We start from the raw sequence: 18815 nt of genomic DNA, 5'->3' as shown, positions 1-18815 counted from the left end.
TTTTATGGTAGAAAACTGAAAGGAGGAAGTTACCTGCTCAGACTCAAATAGTGAGTCATAGACTAAAACCCGGAAAGGCCACCTCCCTGTCCCGCACTCCTACTGTTTCTACCCCAGCTACTGCAGCTATTTGCCAGTCCCTTCATGGAGACTCCAGTTTCCACTTGCACACCATCGAAATCATAGGAATCCAGTCTGTCATCCTCTAAGTGGGCCTATTCGTACAAAATATCAGGAAATGCGTTTGATCTGTTGACTGTTTGTGCGTTGGCTTGGTGTGTGTCTGCTCTTAGGCAGTTGGGTGCCCTGGGGTGCCAGGATCCTCTTTAGAACCGCATCTGGAAGCATCCCAGCATCTCCCAGTCCCCAAGCATCTCCCCAGCTCTGGAGGAGCTGATGAGCCCGGTGACCTGGAGGAGCTGGAGAAGTTTGCCAAGACCTTCAAGCAGAGGCGCATTAAGCTGGGCTTCACACAGGTTCGGTTTGGGGCAAGGAGGTGGAAGAACTTGGGTCGAGTGAGTAGAGACTGGGGTTCCCTAGTGGAGGTTTTAAGAGCTCATTGTGTTTGGGGCAAACCCACCGTGTTCCTGTGTCCCCTGAGAATGGGGCACAGTTGCCGTTGGTAGGGAAAACGGGAACACCACTGGTGGAGGGGAGAGGAATGAGAGCCAGGCAAGGAGCTGGGCACGAGGGCACAGCGCACTCAGAGTCTAGGGAGAGAAATAACCCAGTCTCCATCTTAGAGGGTAGAAACTGGAAGGGAGCCAGGGTGAGCAAAGGTTCGCTGGGTGTGGATAGGCGCTAGGATGGTGAGGGATGTGGACAAAGGAGAGAAGGGGCCTACCTCTCAAAGTTCTTCCCTCTCCATCCCCGCGTGCAGGGAGACGTGGGTCTGGCGATGGGAAAGCTGTATGGCAACGACTTCAGCCAGACTACCATCTCCAGATTTGAAGCTCTAAATCTGAGCTTCAAGAACATGTGCAAGCTCAAGCCGCTGCTGGAGAAGTGGCTGAATGATGCAGGTAGGCCTCAGGGACACGAGGATGGATGGAGCCTTAGAAGGTCTGCAGGGAAGGGGATGGTGACTGGTCCGTGTTGGGGCTTTCTTTCTTCCTTTCTTTCTTTTTTTTAACAACATTTTTAAATTATTATTTATTTATTTTTGGCTGCGCTGGGTCTTAGTTGCAGCGTGCGGGATATATTTTTTTAGTTGCAACATGGACGCTTATTTGCGGCATGCGAGCTTCTTACTTGCAGCACGCAGACTCTTAGTCGTGGCATGCATGCGGGATCTAGTTCCCCGAGCAGGGATGGAACCCGGGCCCCGTGCACTGGGAGCGTGGAGTCTTACCCACTGGACCACCGGGGAAGTCCTCTGTGTTGGGGCTTTTGGTAGTCAATACATAGCACCCTTTCCTCTCCTCCTGAGTCTGGAGCCAATTGAGAAATAAGACACAGGAGACAGCCAAGTAGAGATGAAAACGTCAGCTTCACTACCGATAAAGCGCATGGAAGACATAGCTTTAGGTCTGTGGCCACGAAGACTTGCGGCATTTTATTCCCTACCCGAGACACACCCAGCCTAGACCGTAGGACAGCTCGCCAGAGACGAAGCTTGGGTCTGCAGAGCAAACACACTTACCCAGAATGCTGTCTGGACTAGGTCTAGGTCACGGGGTTAGGGAAGTAGGTTCTCTAGGGTCTCATGGCTGGGACGAGGAGGCAGTAGGCACAACGCAAGATCTTCACCTGGCGAATTCTTGAGTAGGTTTTCAGAGGGCAGGGAGTTACTCCAAGCTAGACTGGTTGGGAAAGGCTTACAGCAAGAGTGGGGCTTGCAGGAGGATTCAGTCAGGCGTGGGGGGCCAGGAGGTCCGGGTTGTAAGCCGAGGGCAAAACGTTTGCAATAATGAATGGAAGAGTTTGGTATCATGGCATAGCATGGGACAGGGTTTCTCAACCAAGGCACTAGCAACAGCTTGGGCCAGATATTGATCTGTGGCGGAGGCGGTCCTATGAATTGTAGGCTATTCAGCAGCATCCCTGGTCTCTACCCACTAGATGCCAGGAGCACCCACCCCCTGTTGACAGGTGTAAAAATGTCTCCAGATACTGCCGAATGTCCCCTGGGGGAGTGAGGGTGGTACAGAATCTCGTCCCAGGTTGAGAACCACTGGTCTAGGAGCAGAGCCAGTGTCAGGGCTGGGCTCTCATCTGTAGTTAATGTGGGTCAGTGGTTACTATGGAGAGAGAAGAAAGCGGGGGATGGGCAGCCAAGGGTGTGACCCTCTCGGAAGTTGCTCCACGTGGAAACAAGGGAAGGGGTGAGGAAGCTCCCCAGCCCACCCCGCCCCACCCCCACCCGTGGAAGGCTGATCGTTCGGCGGTTTTTGCTGGAGCGCCGAAGTGAAAGAGGTGATCAGAAGGTCTTATCTTCGGGAAGGGATCTTGCGGATCATTTCTTGTGCGATTCCCTGGCTGCGCCTGAATCCTTCCTAAGGGACATCCCCGCCGACCCCTCATACAGCCTCAACCCCAACACTCACACTGAAAAGGAAGTGGCTTCCGCACCAACATTCCGTCACCAAGTGCCACTGCCTTTAGCTCAAAACACCAGTCCTCATTTTCCTCGGGAGTCGCATCCAGGCCTACTCGTAAAAGACAGGCTCATGGGCGCCACTCGTAGGCGCTCTGCCTGCCCCCACTCACACCCACACGCGCCGCTGATGTCTGGATGTCCCCGAACCATGACCGCAAACGCTGGAGGCACGGCAGTGAGAGGCATAGAGGACCTTTTGCCCAGAGCAACGAGGGGAAGCAGGATTCTCGGTCTGTCTGGTTCCCCTGTGTCGGGGAGGGGGCTGCAGAACCTGCCGGGAAGGGTCATTGGACCCCAAGTCCATCGAGCCAGAGCCTGAACCAGCTGCTTTCCCTTCCCTGAGCCTCCTCTGCTCTCCCCTCCCCACAGAATCCTCTCCATCAGACCCCTCCGTGAGCACCCCCAGCTCTTACCCCACCCTCAGTGAAGTGTTCGGGAGGAAGAGGAAGAAGCGGACCAGCATCGAGACCAGCATCCGCCTGACTCTGGAGAAGAGATTTCAAGATGTGAGCGGGCCCTTTGGGTGGCGACGGGTGGGCCGACTTGCACGGGGGTTGAGCAGACGCACACAAGCCCCCCGGCGCCACCCCTGAGCCCCCGTACACCTGCCTTGGGAAAGGGTCGGGACACGGAGACACGCTCCCTTTCCGGGTGCCCCCGGTGTTTGAATGAGAGGCTGGGTTCCAGAAACTTCCTCCCCCACTGACCCTTCTCGCCCTGACCTCTGTTTGGTGCCCATTGTCCCTCGGGAGATTTAAAGACAGGGGTATAGAATCCCAGAGGAGAGTGTATCTCTGTATCCAGTTGAGATAAAGGGAGCAAAACCAGGGCATTGTATATAAATTCTTTATTTTCTTTGCATTGTTCTGTATTTTTCAAATTATATATATAATAAATGCTCATTGTAAACAATTTGGAAAATGCAGGGAGGCAGGAAAAAAATCCACCACCAAACGCCATCTAAATGCACGTCCTTCTGTTTCTCTCTTCTATGTATATTTAAATATTTATAGTCATATTACATAGACACCTTTTTGAACTTGCAGCAAAAGTATATTCTTGAGCCAATATGTGGACGCTAATAATACCAGTTATGTGCCCCGGGGGAGCTGGGGAAGAGAAGAGGGATAAACAGGTGTGGTCTAAACAGCCTCTAATCAGGATGCCTTAGATACCAGCCTCCAGAGCTTCCATCCACACCACACGGCCCCTAAAGGGCTCGCCTGTGGCCTAGTTCCACCTTGCAGGCCCCAGACCTCCAGGACTCCCGTCTCTCCAGCAGACTCTCCAGCACATATGACTCAGGACTTGATGGCTGCATCCTGCTGGCAGGATGACAAGACCTGGCTTTTCCTTCTGATTAAGTTTCTGAGAGCAGCAAGAGTAAGGGAGGGTGCAGAAAGGAGAGAAGGGAGCTAAGATCAAAGACTGGGTGGGGGTGGGAGGGGTCAGAACAAAGGAGTGATGGATGTGCTTTATAGTCTTGATGGGTCCTCATGTTTTAACTTTATCATTTCGTATTTTGAGGTAAGCAGCAAGAAATGACGCAAGAGAAGGGTATCAGATTCTGAGGAAAGAACAGAAGGGAGCGTGTGTTCTGGGGATTCTGCCTGCCCTACCTAACTCATCAGTGGGCTCCTCTTTTCAGAACTTCTGAAGAAGGAGCCGGAGAAGAGCCTCCACCCTGTGTCAGGCCCTGTGCTTGGCAGTTTATACACATTTTCTCATTTAATCTTCATAATCACCCTATACGGGAGGCATTATTTCTCTCATTTCATAGATAAGACTGAGGCTCAGAGAGGTTCAGAAAGTTTCCTAAGGCCACAGAGTAAGTGCTCAAGCCACTATTCCATCGTAGGTCCGATTCTAAAGCTTCTGCTCCATCTATTGTTCTATCCTGCTTCTTCGGAACATCTGTTCCCCACGCACAATTCTTGATCCTATTCCCTTCTCCTCCTGACTACTCTATCCCTTTGGTTTCTGTAGAACCCCAAACCCAGCTCAGAGGAGATCTCCATGATTGCAGAGCAGTTGTCCATGGAGAAGGAGGTGGTGAGGGTCTGGTTCTGCAACCGCCGCCAAAAGGAGAAGCGAATCAACTGCCCTGTGGCCACACCCATCAAATCACCCATGTACAGTTCCCGGCTGGTGAGTGGCCAGGAGCCAAGCTGCCTGCCAAGCACTGGGGGAGATGAAGCCTGGAGGGCAAAGAGTCCTCCCCGTCCTAAAGAAGATGGGGGTTGGGGAGCAAGGAATAAATATATAAACAAAGAGAGGCTGTATACAAAATATATACAATACAAAGAAGGATAAGGAGATAGAAAGTGATTACGGGGAGATGCTTTTATAGTAGAGGGGTAAGAAAAGACCTCTCTGATAGGGTGACATTTGAGCAGGGATCTAAGTATTGAAAGGGAACGAAATATCTGAGGGATAGAGTGTTCCAGGTAGAGAAACCAGAAAATGAGAAGACCTGACATGTTTGAGGAACAGCAAGGAAGCCAATGTCGCCAGGGCAGGGTGAGGAAGGAGGTGAGAAGTGGGAGGTGAAGTCCGAGAAGTAACGGGGAAGTAACAGGAAGCCATTCACCGTGGTCTCGGAGGCCATCGAAAGGACCTTAGCTCCTAGTTTGAGTGAAAAAAGGAGACACTGGAGAGCTGACATGGGCTGCTATGTGGAGATTAATTTGTGTAGAGGCAGGATACCAGCCTGAGAATTAACAACCATCAGGCTGAGAGTGGTGGAGGCTTGGGTTAGGGTGGAGATCATGGTGGTGAGGAGACGTGGCTGGATTCTGAATGTATTTCAACCATGAGCCAACAAGATGAGCTGTTAGCTCAGATATGGAGTGGGAGAAATGAGGCCAGGATGAGCAGCTGGTTGGAAGGTGCTGCCATTTTCGGAGATGATGAAGACTGCAGGAGGAACAGGTTTGAGGGGGAAAAAAGACTAAGTATTCAGAGCTGGTCCTATTAAGTTAGACTTACCTCCTAGGCATCCAAGAGGAAGGGTCATGCAGACAGTTATATCTGTGATTCTGGGGTTCAAGGGGAGAAGTCAGGGCTGGCAATAAGTTGAAGTTCAGGCAGAATGGGAAGTTTGGAGGATACGCAATGTCTTCTCCATCTAGGAGAGAGATGGTGCCTGGAGGTTGTGGGGGCGGGGGAGGGGGAAGGTTCTTCTTCAACCCTAGGGATGGGGGTGGTTGAAGGTTAAGGGAATTAGGGATAATGGTGTTGTCCTCTGTCTTTTAGTACTCAAGGATGGGTGAAATTCAGCCTCGTTCTGGGTGGGACATAGCGACTTCATAAAACTATACTATTGTTTATTCTTTCACCAAACATTTATAGACCATCTACTATGTTTTGGTCCTTGTGCTGAGTGCTGGGGATGCACAAAGAAGTAATATTTGTTCCCTGTCCCAGAGGACCTCACTGCCTAGCAGAGGAGACAGACAAATAAACAAATGATAAACAACACGATGATTTCTCTTGGAGAACTTAGGAGTAGCAGCTAACAAAGCCTTGGGAGGTGGTGGTTAGAGAAGGCTTCCCCAAGGAGATAATTAATACCTGAGCTGAGTCTAAAAAGACAAGGAGGAGTGAAGAGGCAAATAAGTGAGGGGTGGAATTCCCCCAGGGGGATAGTATGAGAACAGTGGTATGGAGGAGGGAGAAGAGAGCACGTGCACGGAATGGCCGGTGGTTTCCACGTGGAGGAATGTTGAAGATGAGGCTGGATAGATCAGCAAGGGCCAGACACAAGGGGCTATGAGCGAGGCTAAGGAACTTGAAGCCTGGGGAGTTGCTGAAGGACGTGAAGTAGGGCATTAGTGTGATCTGATTGCTTTTTAGAACGATCCACTTTTGACTGTAGTTATAAAGGGTGGTTTGAGAGGCATCACATTTGGTTTCAGAGAGACCAGTTAGATGTGACTGCAGTTATCCAGCAGTGACATTATAAGGGCTGAAGCAAACCCATTTGGTAAGAATGAAGGGGATGGGAGGGATTCAGGAGATAATTAGAAGGTAGAATTATTAGGTCTTGGTTAATAAATTGAAAACTGGGTGGGGCAGGGAGAGCGATAAAGGAAAGAGAATACTCTGGGATGACTCTCAGCGTTCAGGCTGGGCTGATTGGGTAGAAGCTGGTGCTGTAGATGGAACATTAAACACAGGGGGAGGAGCTGGCTTAGGAGCAGGAAAAAAATGATGATTTCAATTCTTTACATCATTATGATATACAGAGAGGCCTGTGGGACACCCAAGTGGGAATGCCCTGGGCACTCGGAATAATGGGTCTGGGGCTCAGGAGGAAAGGCTAAGGTAGAGAAATGGGCTGGGAGTCATAAGCACACAGGTGGTAGTTGGAATCCGGGGTAAGGAGGAGCTCACCTGTGGAGTTTGTACAGAGGAAGCAAAGAGGAAAGTTGAGGTTTCAACCCTGGGGAACACTAGCTCTTGAGGGATGGGCAAAGGGAGAGCACCAAGGAAAGAAACTGAGAAGGAGGAACCAGAAAATGCAAAAAAATGCAATGAAGTATATGGAGGGGTGATACAGATGTGAAGAGCCCTGCAAGAGTGCTTTGGGAACACAGATAAAAGACCCCCAAATCAGAATGGGATGTGGGAGGGCTAACCCCCTGATTTGTTTGGAGAACAGATTAGGAGTTAGCAAAAAGAACAGCATAGCTGGCGCAAAGAACAGTGTGTGAGCGGCATGGAATTATAAAACAACGTGATGCATTTGGGGAATCACAAGCCTTTTGGTCTGGCTGGAGCTAAGGGTTTAGGACTAAGATAGAGAGGTTGATGAGAGCTAGATCATGGTGGGTCGTGGATGCTAAATTACTCTCAAAGATATGAAGAACCGTTGACAGTTTTAGGTTGGGGACCATGTGATATTCATTCACCATTCCTGTCTTAAATACTTACTGAGCACCCACCATCTGTTTGGCACTGGGATATGGTGGTACACAGGATACTTATTGGTGATCTCTGCTGAGAGTCTAGCAAGGAAAACAGACATTAAACAAATGCAACTTGTGATGAAGCCTCCAGATAAGATGTGTGAGTATCTGAGGGACCTAACCTAGTTCAGACCTCAGGGGGCTTCTCGAGGAATGATGCTGAAATTGACAGCAGAAGCAAGAGTAGACTTGAATGGGGAAAAGGTCTGAGTTGCGGTTGGAGACAGGACGGAAGGGTGGAGGTAGTGTCGGGAAGAACATTCTCTGCAGAGGAAACTGTGTACAAAGGTTCTGAGGCTGGGGTGGGTGGGGAGAGGAAGCAAAGAAGGTTGGAATGGAACCCGAGGAGTGAGAGAGAGTGTGTGGAAGAGGAAGCTGGAATGGTAGGCGGGGGCTAAATCATGTAGGACGTTGTAGACCATGTTAAGGAACCTGAACCATGTCATAAGAGAGTCAGAATCTTTAAAGATGGGGCTTGTTTAGAATAGATGGGAGGCAGTTATCACTTTGGTTCAACCCCAGCCTGGGACACCAACGTGGAGGAAAGTGGTGGGAGGCATGGAGGTGCCGTAAAGGAGTGTCATGGGTTCTCATCATGCATTCAACACATATTTACTTAACACCCGCAAAGTTCCAGGCACTGCAGTAGACACTGAGGACACAGCAGGGAACCACGCAGGCATCATCCCGCCCTCATGAATTCCCCAGCCTAGTGGGGGAGAAAGATGTTAAATAAACAATCACATTAATACTTGTGGCATCCTGAAGGAAGACGAGAGAAAATGTTCTACTCCTGTCTTCTCCTCAGGTCTCATTGGGACACTGTCCGTGGAACTAAGACATAGTTCCTTCTGCTTCTGATGTGAAATGATCTCTAAGATACACAGTTAAGGGGAAAAAAAAGAATGAGACAGAGAGAGAAGGAAGGAAAAGAAAAAGGCAAAATTATTCAGACCAGTGTGCACAGAATGCTTCCATTTATATACAAAATATTAAAGGAACCATATCTATGTCTGCTTGCATATGTATAGTCCGTCTCCGGAAGGAAGCAGAAGAAGCTGGTCGCAGTGACTAAATAATTATTTATTTAAAAACAACAACAAATGTCTGGGGGTGTGGCAGCAGGGAGGGGCAGAGGAGAAGAGGGAGGGAGGTTATCAATAACATCTCTTACCTCTTACCACGCTGCTCCACACCTGTCTCCACCCTTGGTGGGCCCCAGCCGACTGAGGACGCTCCTTGTAAAAGGGCAGGTAAACGAAAGCAGCAGAACCATTGCTGATTAATTAGGAAATGAGTACATGCTGCATCCTGTCGGGATGGGATGTTCCAGACTGGGGAGGGGAGGATCGCCAATCCCAGCTCCCTGAGCAGAACTTCCTTGCAAGGTCCTTTGTAAGGGTTGATCTGAGCGTCCCAGGTCAGCATGAGAAGAATAAGGGGGAGGAAAAGTATGCAGGGTTCAGCTCAAATGAAGAAATAAACAGTTTCTAGCTGGAAACACACAACAGTTGACAGCTTCCTGCTGGAAGGAAGGGAGCTAACAGCCGTGCGCTGTTTGCCAGGCATTGAGTTGGAAGCTTTACGGACATTATCTCATTAAATCTTAATTAAAAGAAAATATGAGGGAGGTATTACTGCTCTTTTACGGATGAGCAAACCAAATCTCAGTGGGGTTAAGTAACTTGCCCAAATCACACAGACAGTGGTGGAGCCAGGGCTCACCCCCAGATCTGCTGGGCCACAATGTCTATTCTTTTTATTATATCTTGTTCCAGGTTGTGCTAGGATAGTAATACTGAGGGAGGGGATTCCTGAACTGTGTGGGAGGTTAAGCCAAATCATCTTAGGTCCCTTCCAAACTCAGAGTTGATGATGCTGTGAAGTATCCAGGGCAAGATGAAAGGCTTCAGAGACCGCAGTTCATCTCGTCCAGTTACCTCGGGAGAGTGGATGGTCTACTCATGCATCAAGATGGGAAGCCTGAAACAGGGTGGTTAGGGCTGGGTGCTCTGCTGCCCTGAGCGAGTGCAGGGGTCTTTTAAGAGAGAAGAAGAGGGACTTCCCTGGTCCTCCAGAGGATAAGACTCCACACTCCCGATGCAGGGGCCCCAGGGTTCGATCCCTGGTCGAGGAACTAGATCCCACACGCACGCTGCAACTAAGAAGTCCGCAACTAAGACCCGGTGCAGCCAAAATACATAAATAATAAATAAAATAAATAAATACTTTTTTTAAAAAAGGAAGAAGAAGGGACTGGAAAATAGGCAGCCATCCAGCAGTGTCAGCCACAGCAGGGTCCAGGAGACATGCCCCTCTCATCACCGGAGCACGTGAGCAGGGCAGCTTCAGCCTGGCAGTGCCCGAGAGACCTTGCCAGGGGACACGCAGCAGGGAGGGCAGGGCCTGGTGTCAGCAGCAGGGAGACGCGGGAGCAGGGCAGAGCCAGAGCTGGGTGCTGTGCGTGGTCCGGAGACCTTCCTGTGAAACAAGGCACAGAGTGCAGGTTTGGGACTAGGAAATCATCCAGGAAGCTGAGCCCTGTCTCTGCAGAGTCTGGGGCCCAGCATCCTGGGAGAAGTGCCAGAGGTGGGAGAAGGAAGCAGAAGTGGACATTTATAAGCTTCTGTTGCCTTTCAGGTGTCTCCCTCTGGGTCTCTGGGGCCCCTCTCTGTCCCTCCTGTCCACAGCACCATGCCTGGAACAGGTGAGCTCTAAAAATGAGGTTTCTGAATAGTACCAGAATTCTTTTAAATAATGGGATACTAGAACTGAGAGGTACCTACCTAAGTCAGCATTCCGAAAACGTATTTCAAAACATGTTAAAATCTGTGCTAGGAAGAAAAGGCTTCTGTGATCAAGTAAGTTTGGGAAATGCTGGGTAGGCAAAGTTTGAACAAGTGTTTGTTTTTGTTTTAACTGTCGCAGTTTCTCCATACAAATGAGCTGTATGGAAGGCAGGGTTTTCCAAACCAATTTTCTACAGAACTCTATTTTTCAAAGAGTATTCCAAAGCATTTCAAAGAGCTAGAGAGGATGACCATATGACAGTCCCTTGTCCTGACATAATTATCAATAGCAGTGCCTTCGACCCTTCAAAGCATCTTAGCTTGGAGGGTGAAATATATGTCACCTTCTCCACGGAATGCTGTTTGGGAAACTCAAATACAGTTTAATCCAAATCTGCCATATTACAGAGGTCGAAAAGGGGATGCAAGGGGATGCAGGGAAGTGAAACAAGTTGCCACAGGCCACAGAGCTGCTTAGTGAATGGCCCAGGACTCCTCACTCCTGGTTGTGTTCTTTCTGGAAGACCACGAACCCTCTGGAGATGGCAACATTAGAGAGGCTGGCCGTCTTTACCTGTGCTCTCAGCTTCTCTTTTCCTCCCCGAGCACTTTGCTTTCTTTCCTCCTCTCTTCCTTTCCAAGGCGTCTGATTCTTTTGCTCATCCTGCCCCGTGGTCCGGGGCTGTGTATGCCCAGCCCAGGGCGTGTCCTGGAGTAGGATGATTTTGGCATCTGTATCTCCTGCGTTCGGCTAGTCTGGGACTCGCAGAACCAGCCACGCCACTCTCCAGGGCCCGGGCCAAGGAGAGCGTGTATGAGGAGGGCCCCTTTGGGGCCAGGTGTCGATGCTAACATGGTAGGAGTTGGGCAGATGGGTGGCGGGTAGGGACAGGGTGAGCCCCCTCGGAGGATACGTGTCTGAATGTCACGACGTCCCCAGACCCAGCCTCATTGTTTCCCCCTTGTTTTTGCCTCTCCTTGTTCTCAGTAACGTCATCCTGCCCCTCTGGGAACAACAGCAGGCCTTCGTCTCCTGGCCCAGGACGCCACGACGGCAGCCCTACTGCATCTCAAAATAACTCCAAAACGGCTGTGAACTCCTCCACCAGTTTTAACTCTTCAGGGTGAGGCAGAGGGGCAAGCCCAGAGATACCTCAGCGGGGCCGAGGGACATGTGAGAAGCTGCGTCTGGGTCAACACCTTGGGAAGGAAAGCTTGTCACGGGGCTGGACAAGGGGAATGGGGGGGCAGGGAGGGGTAGGGTGGAGCGCCAGACTGGACTCTCTCCCTAGGGAGTGGGATTTAAAAGAGAAGCCTTAGCCAGTGAGCAGTCCTGGCAAGGAGCTGATGTCAACAAAGCCAACATTTCCCTCCTCACTGGGAGGGTGGAAATTTCCAAACCCTCCTGTCAGAAAGGGCCAGGTCCTTCACTGGGCTGAGGAGAGTTACCCTCCAGGCCAGCGCCTCCGCTCTGGGGTGTTCTGCCCCGAGCCTGAGCTTCCAGCGTGGCTGACACCGTGAGAGCAGGAGGGTGCTACCCCGTAACCTCATGCCCCAACCCGGGATGCAGCGGGAAAAGCAGCCTCTCAAGCTTTGATTAATGAAGGAAAGAATCTGCTCTAAGAAGCGTTCTCAGCGGATGCCTCGAGAGATCCTTCCCCGATTCAGAACAAAACAGAGATTTGCAAGTTAGGCGATTGGTTGAAGACCTGAGCTTGTCGGAAGAAGTGAACCCGCTTGTCCACACCCAGACTGTTCAGCAAGGCAGCCACCTCTTATGGGCCAATTGTTGCACAGCCCTAAAGGTTGGAGCTCCTCAGCTGTCTCCACCAAAAAAAAAAAAAAAAAAAAAAAAGAGAGAGAGAAAAACATATAATGTACATTTTAAAGAATTGTCTTGAGATATAATTCACTTTCCATAAAATTTACCATTTTAAAGTGTACAAGTCACTGCTTTTTAGTTTATTCACAAGTTTGTGCAATTGTCACCACGATCTGATTCCAGAACATTTTCACTACCCCCCACCCCATACCTACCTGCTAACACTCACTGCTCATTCCCATCTTCCCTCCTCATTAGAAGCTGTCCAACTGACTTGTTTCTTCCTTCCTTCTAGATCTTGGTACCGATGGAACCATCCCACCTACCTCCACTGAGACCAAAAAAGTTTCTCCTATGCCACCTGGCCCTGTATTCCCCACTGGAAGGAAGGGAGTCACGCCTTCTCTGTATGGACAGATTACTTTCAGCACAGTAGAAGAGAATCTCCACTATCAATGAACCCAAACTCTTGCCTTGTTCAGGAGCAAGGGCCTCTGGAGATCCAAACTGCGACCGAACCGTGTGCTGGCTCCCTAGTGCTCTTGAGACGCACAGCCCGCCTAGGAGTTGACCATTTTTACCTTCCTTGCCTGTGCCCTTCTCCTCTCGTTCCAAATATGTCAGATGGCTTCACTGCGACAGTGGTCTTTCAGAAAGGACCTCTTGGGCTTCCCTGGTGGCGCACTGGTTGAGAGTCTGCCTGCCGATGCAGGGGACACGGGTTCGTGTCCCGGTCCGGGAAGATCCCACATGCCGCGGAGCGGCTGGGCCCGTGAGCCATGGCCTCTGAGCCTGCGCGTCCGGAGCCTGTGCTTCGCGACCGGAGAGGCCACAACAGTGAGAGGCCCGCGTACCGCAGGAAAAAAGGACCTCTTGCCATTATTCTCCAGCTCATCTCCAGCTCATTCTGGGCACAGCCGTTTGCCTGGTGCCAGACCACCAGAGGGGTGAGAAGGTTTTGACTCTGAACTTAGCCACAATCTCCGAACTGATTCTAGAATCTATGAAAAGATTTGAATCTGATGTCTCCACCAAAGCTCTGATGTCTACTCTGTTCAGCAAAGCCTTCTGACTGAGTCTTCACGTCACCCTATTTTCTCTTTAGCCCCGCCCCTTTTCCAGAACCACATCCATTCATAATTGTGTTCTCCGAATTCCCTCCTCTTTACAGAACGCTGAGGCACACTCAGCCCCCTGGTTACATTGCTCTGCCCACAGGTGTTCTTCTGTCTGCTCTGTCTGCCCCAGAGTTCAGAAACGCTTGTTCTTTCTCTCCTTTCCTGTATTTCTCCTTATCTCGTCCTCTATCCCTTCTCCTGGTGCAGAAGGAAGAACACAAAAGCACACACGCAACAATTATGCTGGCAAATACCTGTATATAGCCCTTTCCTTTTTTTGCATTATGTTCTTCTCTCCTTAGTGTGGAATTTTCCAGCAAAATATTTAACTCAGGTGTGAATTTTGAAGATCTCTGTAATATTTTATCTTCTTTAACAAAAAAGAAAGAAAAAGAAAGGAAAAACAATACCAAAGTGTGAAATACCATGCTAGCTTCCACAAGAGTTCCCACGTGGGCTGGGAATCCTTGTTGATTTCTGCGGGAACATTCTTTCTCGAGTCTCCTTCTTTGTGGTCCAGTGTGTAAACATGTAACATGAAGCCGTTCCAGAAATGGTAACTTTTTTTTTTAGAGACGGCATGTCCAAGAAAATGATGAGATTCAAAGGAATCTCTCTGTTCCTAAATAAATTTGTATGGTGATGATATACAGTATTCCACTATTGGCAAGAAGAGGTTTAGATTATTCTGGGTCTTTTTTTGTGCAGGACATGTGAGTGCGTGTAATGAAACGGGATGGAGAAAGGGTTTCACATTGGTGGATTAAGTCTGTGACTCCCCGAACTGATGCTAAAGATGATATACATTAATACAGGACTCCAAAGAGTTCAGGGTTTCTACCCTTTTTGACAGAACAGCCTTGAGGACAGAGTAGGTGAGAGATTGGCTTCTTCATTTTGTAAGTGGGAGAATGGAAAATGTTTAAGGTCAAGTCATTTGTAGACTTTAAGACGTGAAGGCTGAGGCTAATAGTTCATATCTCAGGATGTCCTGAAGGTCAATTATTCATTACTCGCAATGGAAAGTGATGGATATTTGAGACAAGGGATAATTCAAAAGTCAAATCTATTTGGTTTTGGAATGCACTGTGACTTTTGACGAGAGGGTTGAGGGGCAAGGAAGCTATCCCTGTGGTTTTCCTTGGGTTAATAAAAAGTTAAAGCGTTACCATTTTTGAGGCAAACATTGACCTGTGGTGGGAAAGGGAGGCCCTTCAAAAATGTAATGACTGAAGGGAAGAAACTAAAATTGGCACTAAACATTTGTTGCAAATACTAATATCCAAGGGAGAAATCCATACCTAAATAACCGTAAGTTAAGTGCTTTTCATGTTTGGATGGGGCTTATACTAAGACTCATGTTTCATGTCATGAAGTGGAAGAAAGCCTGTTGGTAGTGGTTACTTTGTCAAGAAAAGATCCAGTTGAAAGGGGCTTGGTATGTGTCAAAGAGATAAGAGGAGCCTGCAGCAATAATTAAAGTATGTAAAGAAATTACTCTGCCACCCATGAGCCCAGCTGTGCATATCTGTGCACACACGCACACACACACACACACACGTATGTATGCACTGTCCCTTGCATACTCATGGGTGCCGGAGCTGATGCTTTCCTGCAGCAGTGTTGGCCACCTTGACATCTTGCTCAGGTGAGTGCTGAAAGCTGATGTCCTGCACTGTCCATGAGGCTGGTTTTCACTCATTTGACCCTTTCAAAAATACTTTATTTTTTAAGAGCAGTTTTTTTGGTTTACAACAAAATTAAGAGGAAGCTGTAGAGATTTCCCATAGACCTCCTGCCCAAACACGTTCGTAGCCTTCCCCATTATCAACATGACTCACGAGAAAGTAAACTTTTTTTTACCAAGAATGAACCTACACTGACACATCACAATCACCCAAAGTCCATAGTTTACCTTAGAGTTCACTCTTGGTGTTGTACATTCTACAGCTTTGGGCAACAGTATAATGATGTAGATCTATCATTAGAGTATCATACGGAGTATTTTCACTGCCCTAACAATCCTCTGTGCTCTACCTATTCATCTCTCTCCCTGCTACGCCCTTACAACCACTGATCTTTTTTTTTTTTTTTTTTTTTTTTTGCGGTACGCGGACCTCTCACTGTTGTGGCCTCTCCCGTTGCGGAGCACAGGCTCCGGACGCGCAGGCTCAGCGGCCATGGCTCACGGGCCCAGCCGCTCCGCGGCATGTGGGATCTTCCCGGACCGGGGCACGAACCCGTGTCCCCTACATAGGCAGGTGGACTCTCAACCACTGCGCCACCAGGGAAGCCCTGATCTTTTTTACTGTCTCCACAGTTTTGCCTTTACCAGAATGTCACATGGTTGGAATCATAGTATACAGGCTTCCCAGGTTGGCTTATTTAGTAATATGCCTTCAAGTTTCTTTCATGTGTTTTCACGAGCTTGCTAGCTCACTTCTTTTTAATGCTGAATAATATTCTCTTGTCTGGATGTACCACAGTTTATTTATTCATTTACCTACTGAAGGACATCTGGGTTACTTCCAAATTTTGGCAATTATGAATAAAGCTGCTATAAATATCTGCATGCACGTTTTTGTGTGGACATAAGTTTTCAGTTCCTTTGGGTAAATACCAAGGAGCGTGATTGTCGGATCGTGTGGTAAGAGAATATTTAGTTTTGTAAGAAACCACCAAACTGTCTTCCAAAGTGGCTGTACCACTTTGCATTCCCACCAGTAACATTACCAGCATTCTTGTTGCTCTACATCCTCACCAGCCTTTGTTGTCAGTGTTCAGGATTTTGGTCATTCTAATAGGTGTATAATGGTATCTCATTGTTTGTTTTAATTTGCATTTGCCTGATGACATGATGTGGAGCAACTTTCCACATGCTTATTTACCATCTGTGTATCTTCTTTGTGAGGTGTCTATTAAGATTTTTGGCCCATTTTTTAATCAAGTTGTTTGTTTTTTTTCACTGTTGAGTTTTAACAGTTCTTTGTATATTTTGGGTAACAGTCCATTATCAGATGTGTCTTTTGCAAATATTTTCTCCCAGTCTGTGACTTCTCATCCTCTTGATATTGTCTTTCACAGAAGTCTTTAATTTTAGTGAAGTCCAGCTTGCTAATTCTTTCTTTCATGGGTTGTCTTTGGTGTTGTATCTAAAAAGGCATCACCGCACCCAGCATCATGTAGGCTTCCTCCTTCGTTATCTTTAGGAGTTTTATAGTTTTGTGTTTTACATTTAGGTCTGTGATCCGTTTTGAGTTAACTTTTGTGATGGTGTAAGGTCTGAGTCAAGATTCATTTTTTCACGTGTGGATGTCCAGTTGTTCCAGCTCCATCTGTTGAAGACACTACCTTTGTCCCATCGTGTTGCCTTTGCTCCTTTGTCAAAGATCAGTTGACTGTATTCACGGGGGTCTATTTGACCATGGTTTTCATGAAAGAAATAAACACAATTACAGTCTAACTGCTCAGCCTCCCGTAGCTTCCATTGTCCATTGCCTTGGACAGCTGCTGAACAGAGTCAAACCTGAAGGTGGGTACCAATTCACATTTCACGTCTGCAAGATTCTGTAAAACTCATCATTCCAGTCAAATTTAACAGAAGCCTGGTCAGCTTCTTCAGCATCTAATTAGGCACAAGAGAATCAAAGGGCAACAACCAGTCATTGTTTAGGAGGAAGGAAAGGGAAAAAGAATTGTTGCCGCTGCTTTTTTGAACACGCAAAACTTCGATCTTTAGTTGACTCAAGACTGGTGGGCCCAGCTGTGGGAGCCCAATACTAAGGGCTTTTGGTCCAACTCGGAGAATGAGTTGAGTCGGAGACTCAAATTGGGAATCCTGTCCTGAGGCCCCAGGTTGCCGGTTCAGTGCCTCTTCTCCCTGTGCACTCTGCATCCCCATGCTACATTCATGGACTGGTTTTGCTGACTCACCTGCTTCTAGTGCTAGACTGTGGGGAGCTCCTTGTAGCTGAGTCTGTCTTCTTCTCTGTATTCCCATGACTAGCATTGCGACTAGTACATAATACGCAATTCAGGTTTTTAAAAGTTGAATGCTTTCTTTTAACCTCTAAACAACTTCTAGTGCCTTTCACTGATGTTAGGAGCTATGAATACAGAAAAATATAGTACCATCTGTAGTGGAGGCAGACTATCTTCACGGTTAAGAGCATGACCTCCAGTGCCATATTGCCTGGGTTCATACCCAAATCTGCCTCCTATTAATCATGTCACCTTGAGCAATTTCCTCAAGTGCTCTGTGCCTCAGTTTCTCACCTGTAAAATGGGGATAACAACAGTATCCATCTCGTAGAGTTGTTGTGAGAATTAAATGAATGAATATATATTATATATATTATATATATATATGTAAAGTGCTTGGAACAATGCCTGATACATTAATAAGTGTTATCTGTTATTATCCTGACTATTATGATATTATTGTTATTCAAATAAATTGGTGGAGAGTTTCCTGTCCTCTGCTCTAACAGCCCAGAACTTTCCTGGGGGACACCACAGTTGACAAGCATATGATTTGGTGGAACAAGGATTGTGCCAAAGATATGTGAATTAATAAAATTTAATCCCAAGTAATGGAGCTTGAACCTGGAATCCCAGTCACCCCAGGATAAAGGCCCAATAAAGGCTCCACTGGAAGAACTAGCACCTTCCCTTATCCCCTCAGTCTTTAGACTCCTGAAGCCTTTAATATGTACTCTGTTCTTTCCTGGGAAATGGTGGCAGCAAGAAGATAATTCCAGATTCAGATACTAGAAGAAAAAAACAACACTGCAACAAAAACAAATGGGGAAAAAGTTGAGATGTGCATACTATATGTTCATTTAGTGAAATGGATCTTTCCTTGTTTTCTTCCTGCAGGCTATTACTATCTCTTATCTGGTCTTTTCCAACCCATTTGTGACAGGCTGTCTTCTCCAACTAGTCTTATACTGATTTTCGTTGAGTCTCTATATGGCAGTGATTCTCAACTTTGGTTGCCCAAGGGAATTACCTGGGAAACTTGAAAAAAAAAATTGACACTCACACAGATTCTGATTTACTTTGTCTGGGATGTGGCCCAGGGAATTGGGATTTTAAACAGCTTCTCAAGTGGTTCTATCGTTCTGTCAAGGTTGAGAACCACGGCGTGAATATTCACACAGATCATTGGGGACTTTGTCAAAATGCAGATTCTGATTCAGTAGATCCGGGGTTAGGGTCTGAGATTTTGTGTTTTTAACAAATTCTCAGGTGATGTAGATTTTGCTGGTCCCTGGACCAGACTTTCAGTAGCAAGGACTTGGAGAGCATGGTAAAATTATTCCTTTTGCCCAATATCATCATAGGTTTCCTATTATCTGCATAATAAGATGCCTCAGCCTGGCATCTTAGGCTGGCATCAGTCACTTAAGGTCCTTTAACATCAGTGGTCCCCAAATGTGACTAATCATCTGAAGATCTATGGGCAGATTTTAAAAGATACAGATTCCTGGGCGTCACACCAAGCTTACTAAAGCA

At 47.7% G+C, this 18815-nt stretch overlaps 1 protein-coding gene across 1 annotated transcript in view; it reads left to right on the top strand.

Annotated features, from left to right (window-relative positions):
* Nucleotides 1–12829, top strand: part of POU2F3 (POU class 2 homeobox 3) — a 79510-nt gene extending 66681 nt beyond the window's left edge. Inside the window, exons 7-13 of the mRNA XM_032640489.1 lie at nt 294–476; nt 881–1022; nt 2969–3105; nt 4586–4747; nt 10210–10276; nt 11347–11482; nt 12476–12829. Of these exons, the coding sequence (XP_032496380.1) occupies nt 294–476; nt 881–1022; nt 2969–3105; nt 4586–4747; nt 10210–10276; nt 11347–11482; nt 12476–12515 (867 nt within the window). The 3' untranslated portion in view covers nt 12516–12829. The remainder of the gene's footprint in view (nt 1–293; nt 477–880; nt 1023–2968; nt 3106–4585; nt 4748–10209; nt 10277–11346; nt 11483–12475) is intronic.
* Nucleotides 12830–18815: the final 5986 nt, after the last annotated feature.

The sequence above is a fragment of the Phocoena sinus genome, chromosome 8, assembly GCF_008692025.1.
Source record: "Phocoena sinus isolate mPhoSin1 chromosome 8, mPhoSin1.pri, whole genome shotgun sequence".
NCBI lineage: Eukaryota > Metazoa > Chordata > Mammalia > Artiodactyla > Phocoenidae > Phocoena > Phocoena sinus.
The sequence above is the reverse complement of the archived record's forward strand: the minus strand, read 5'-3'. Positions and strand labels throughout refer to the sequence as shown.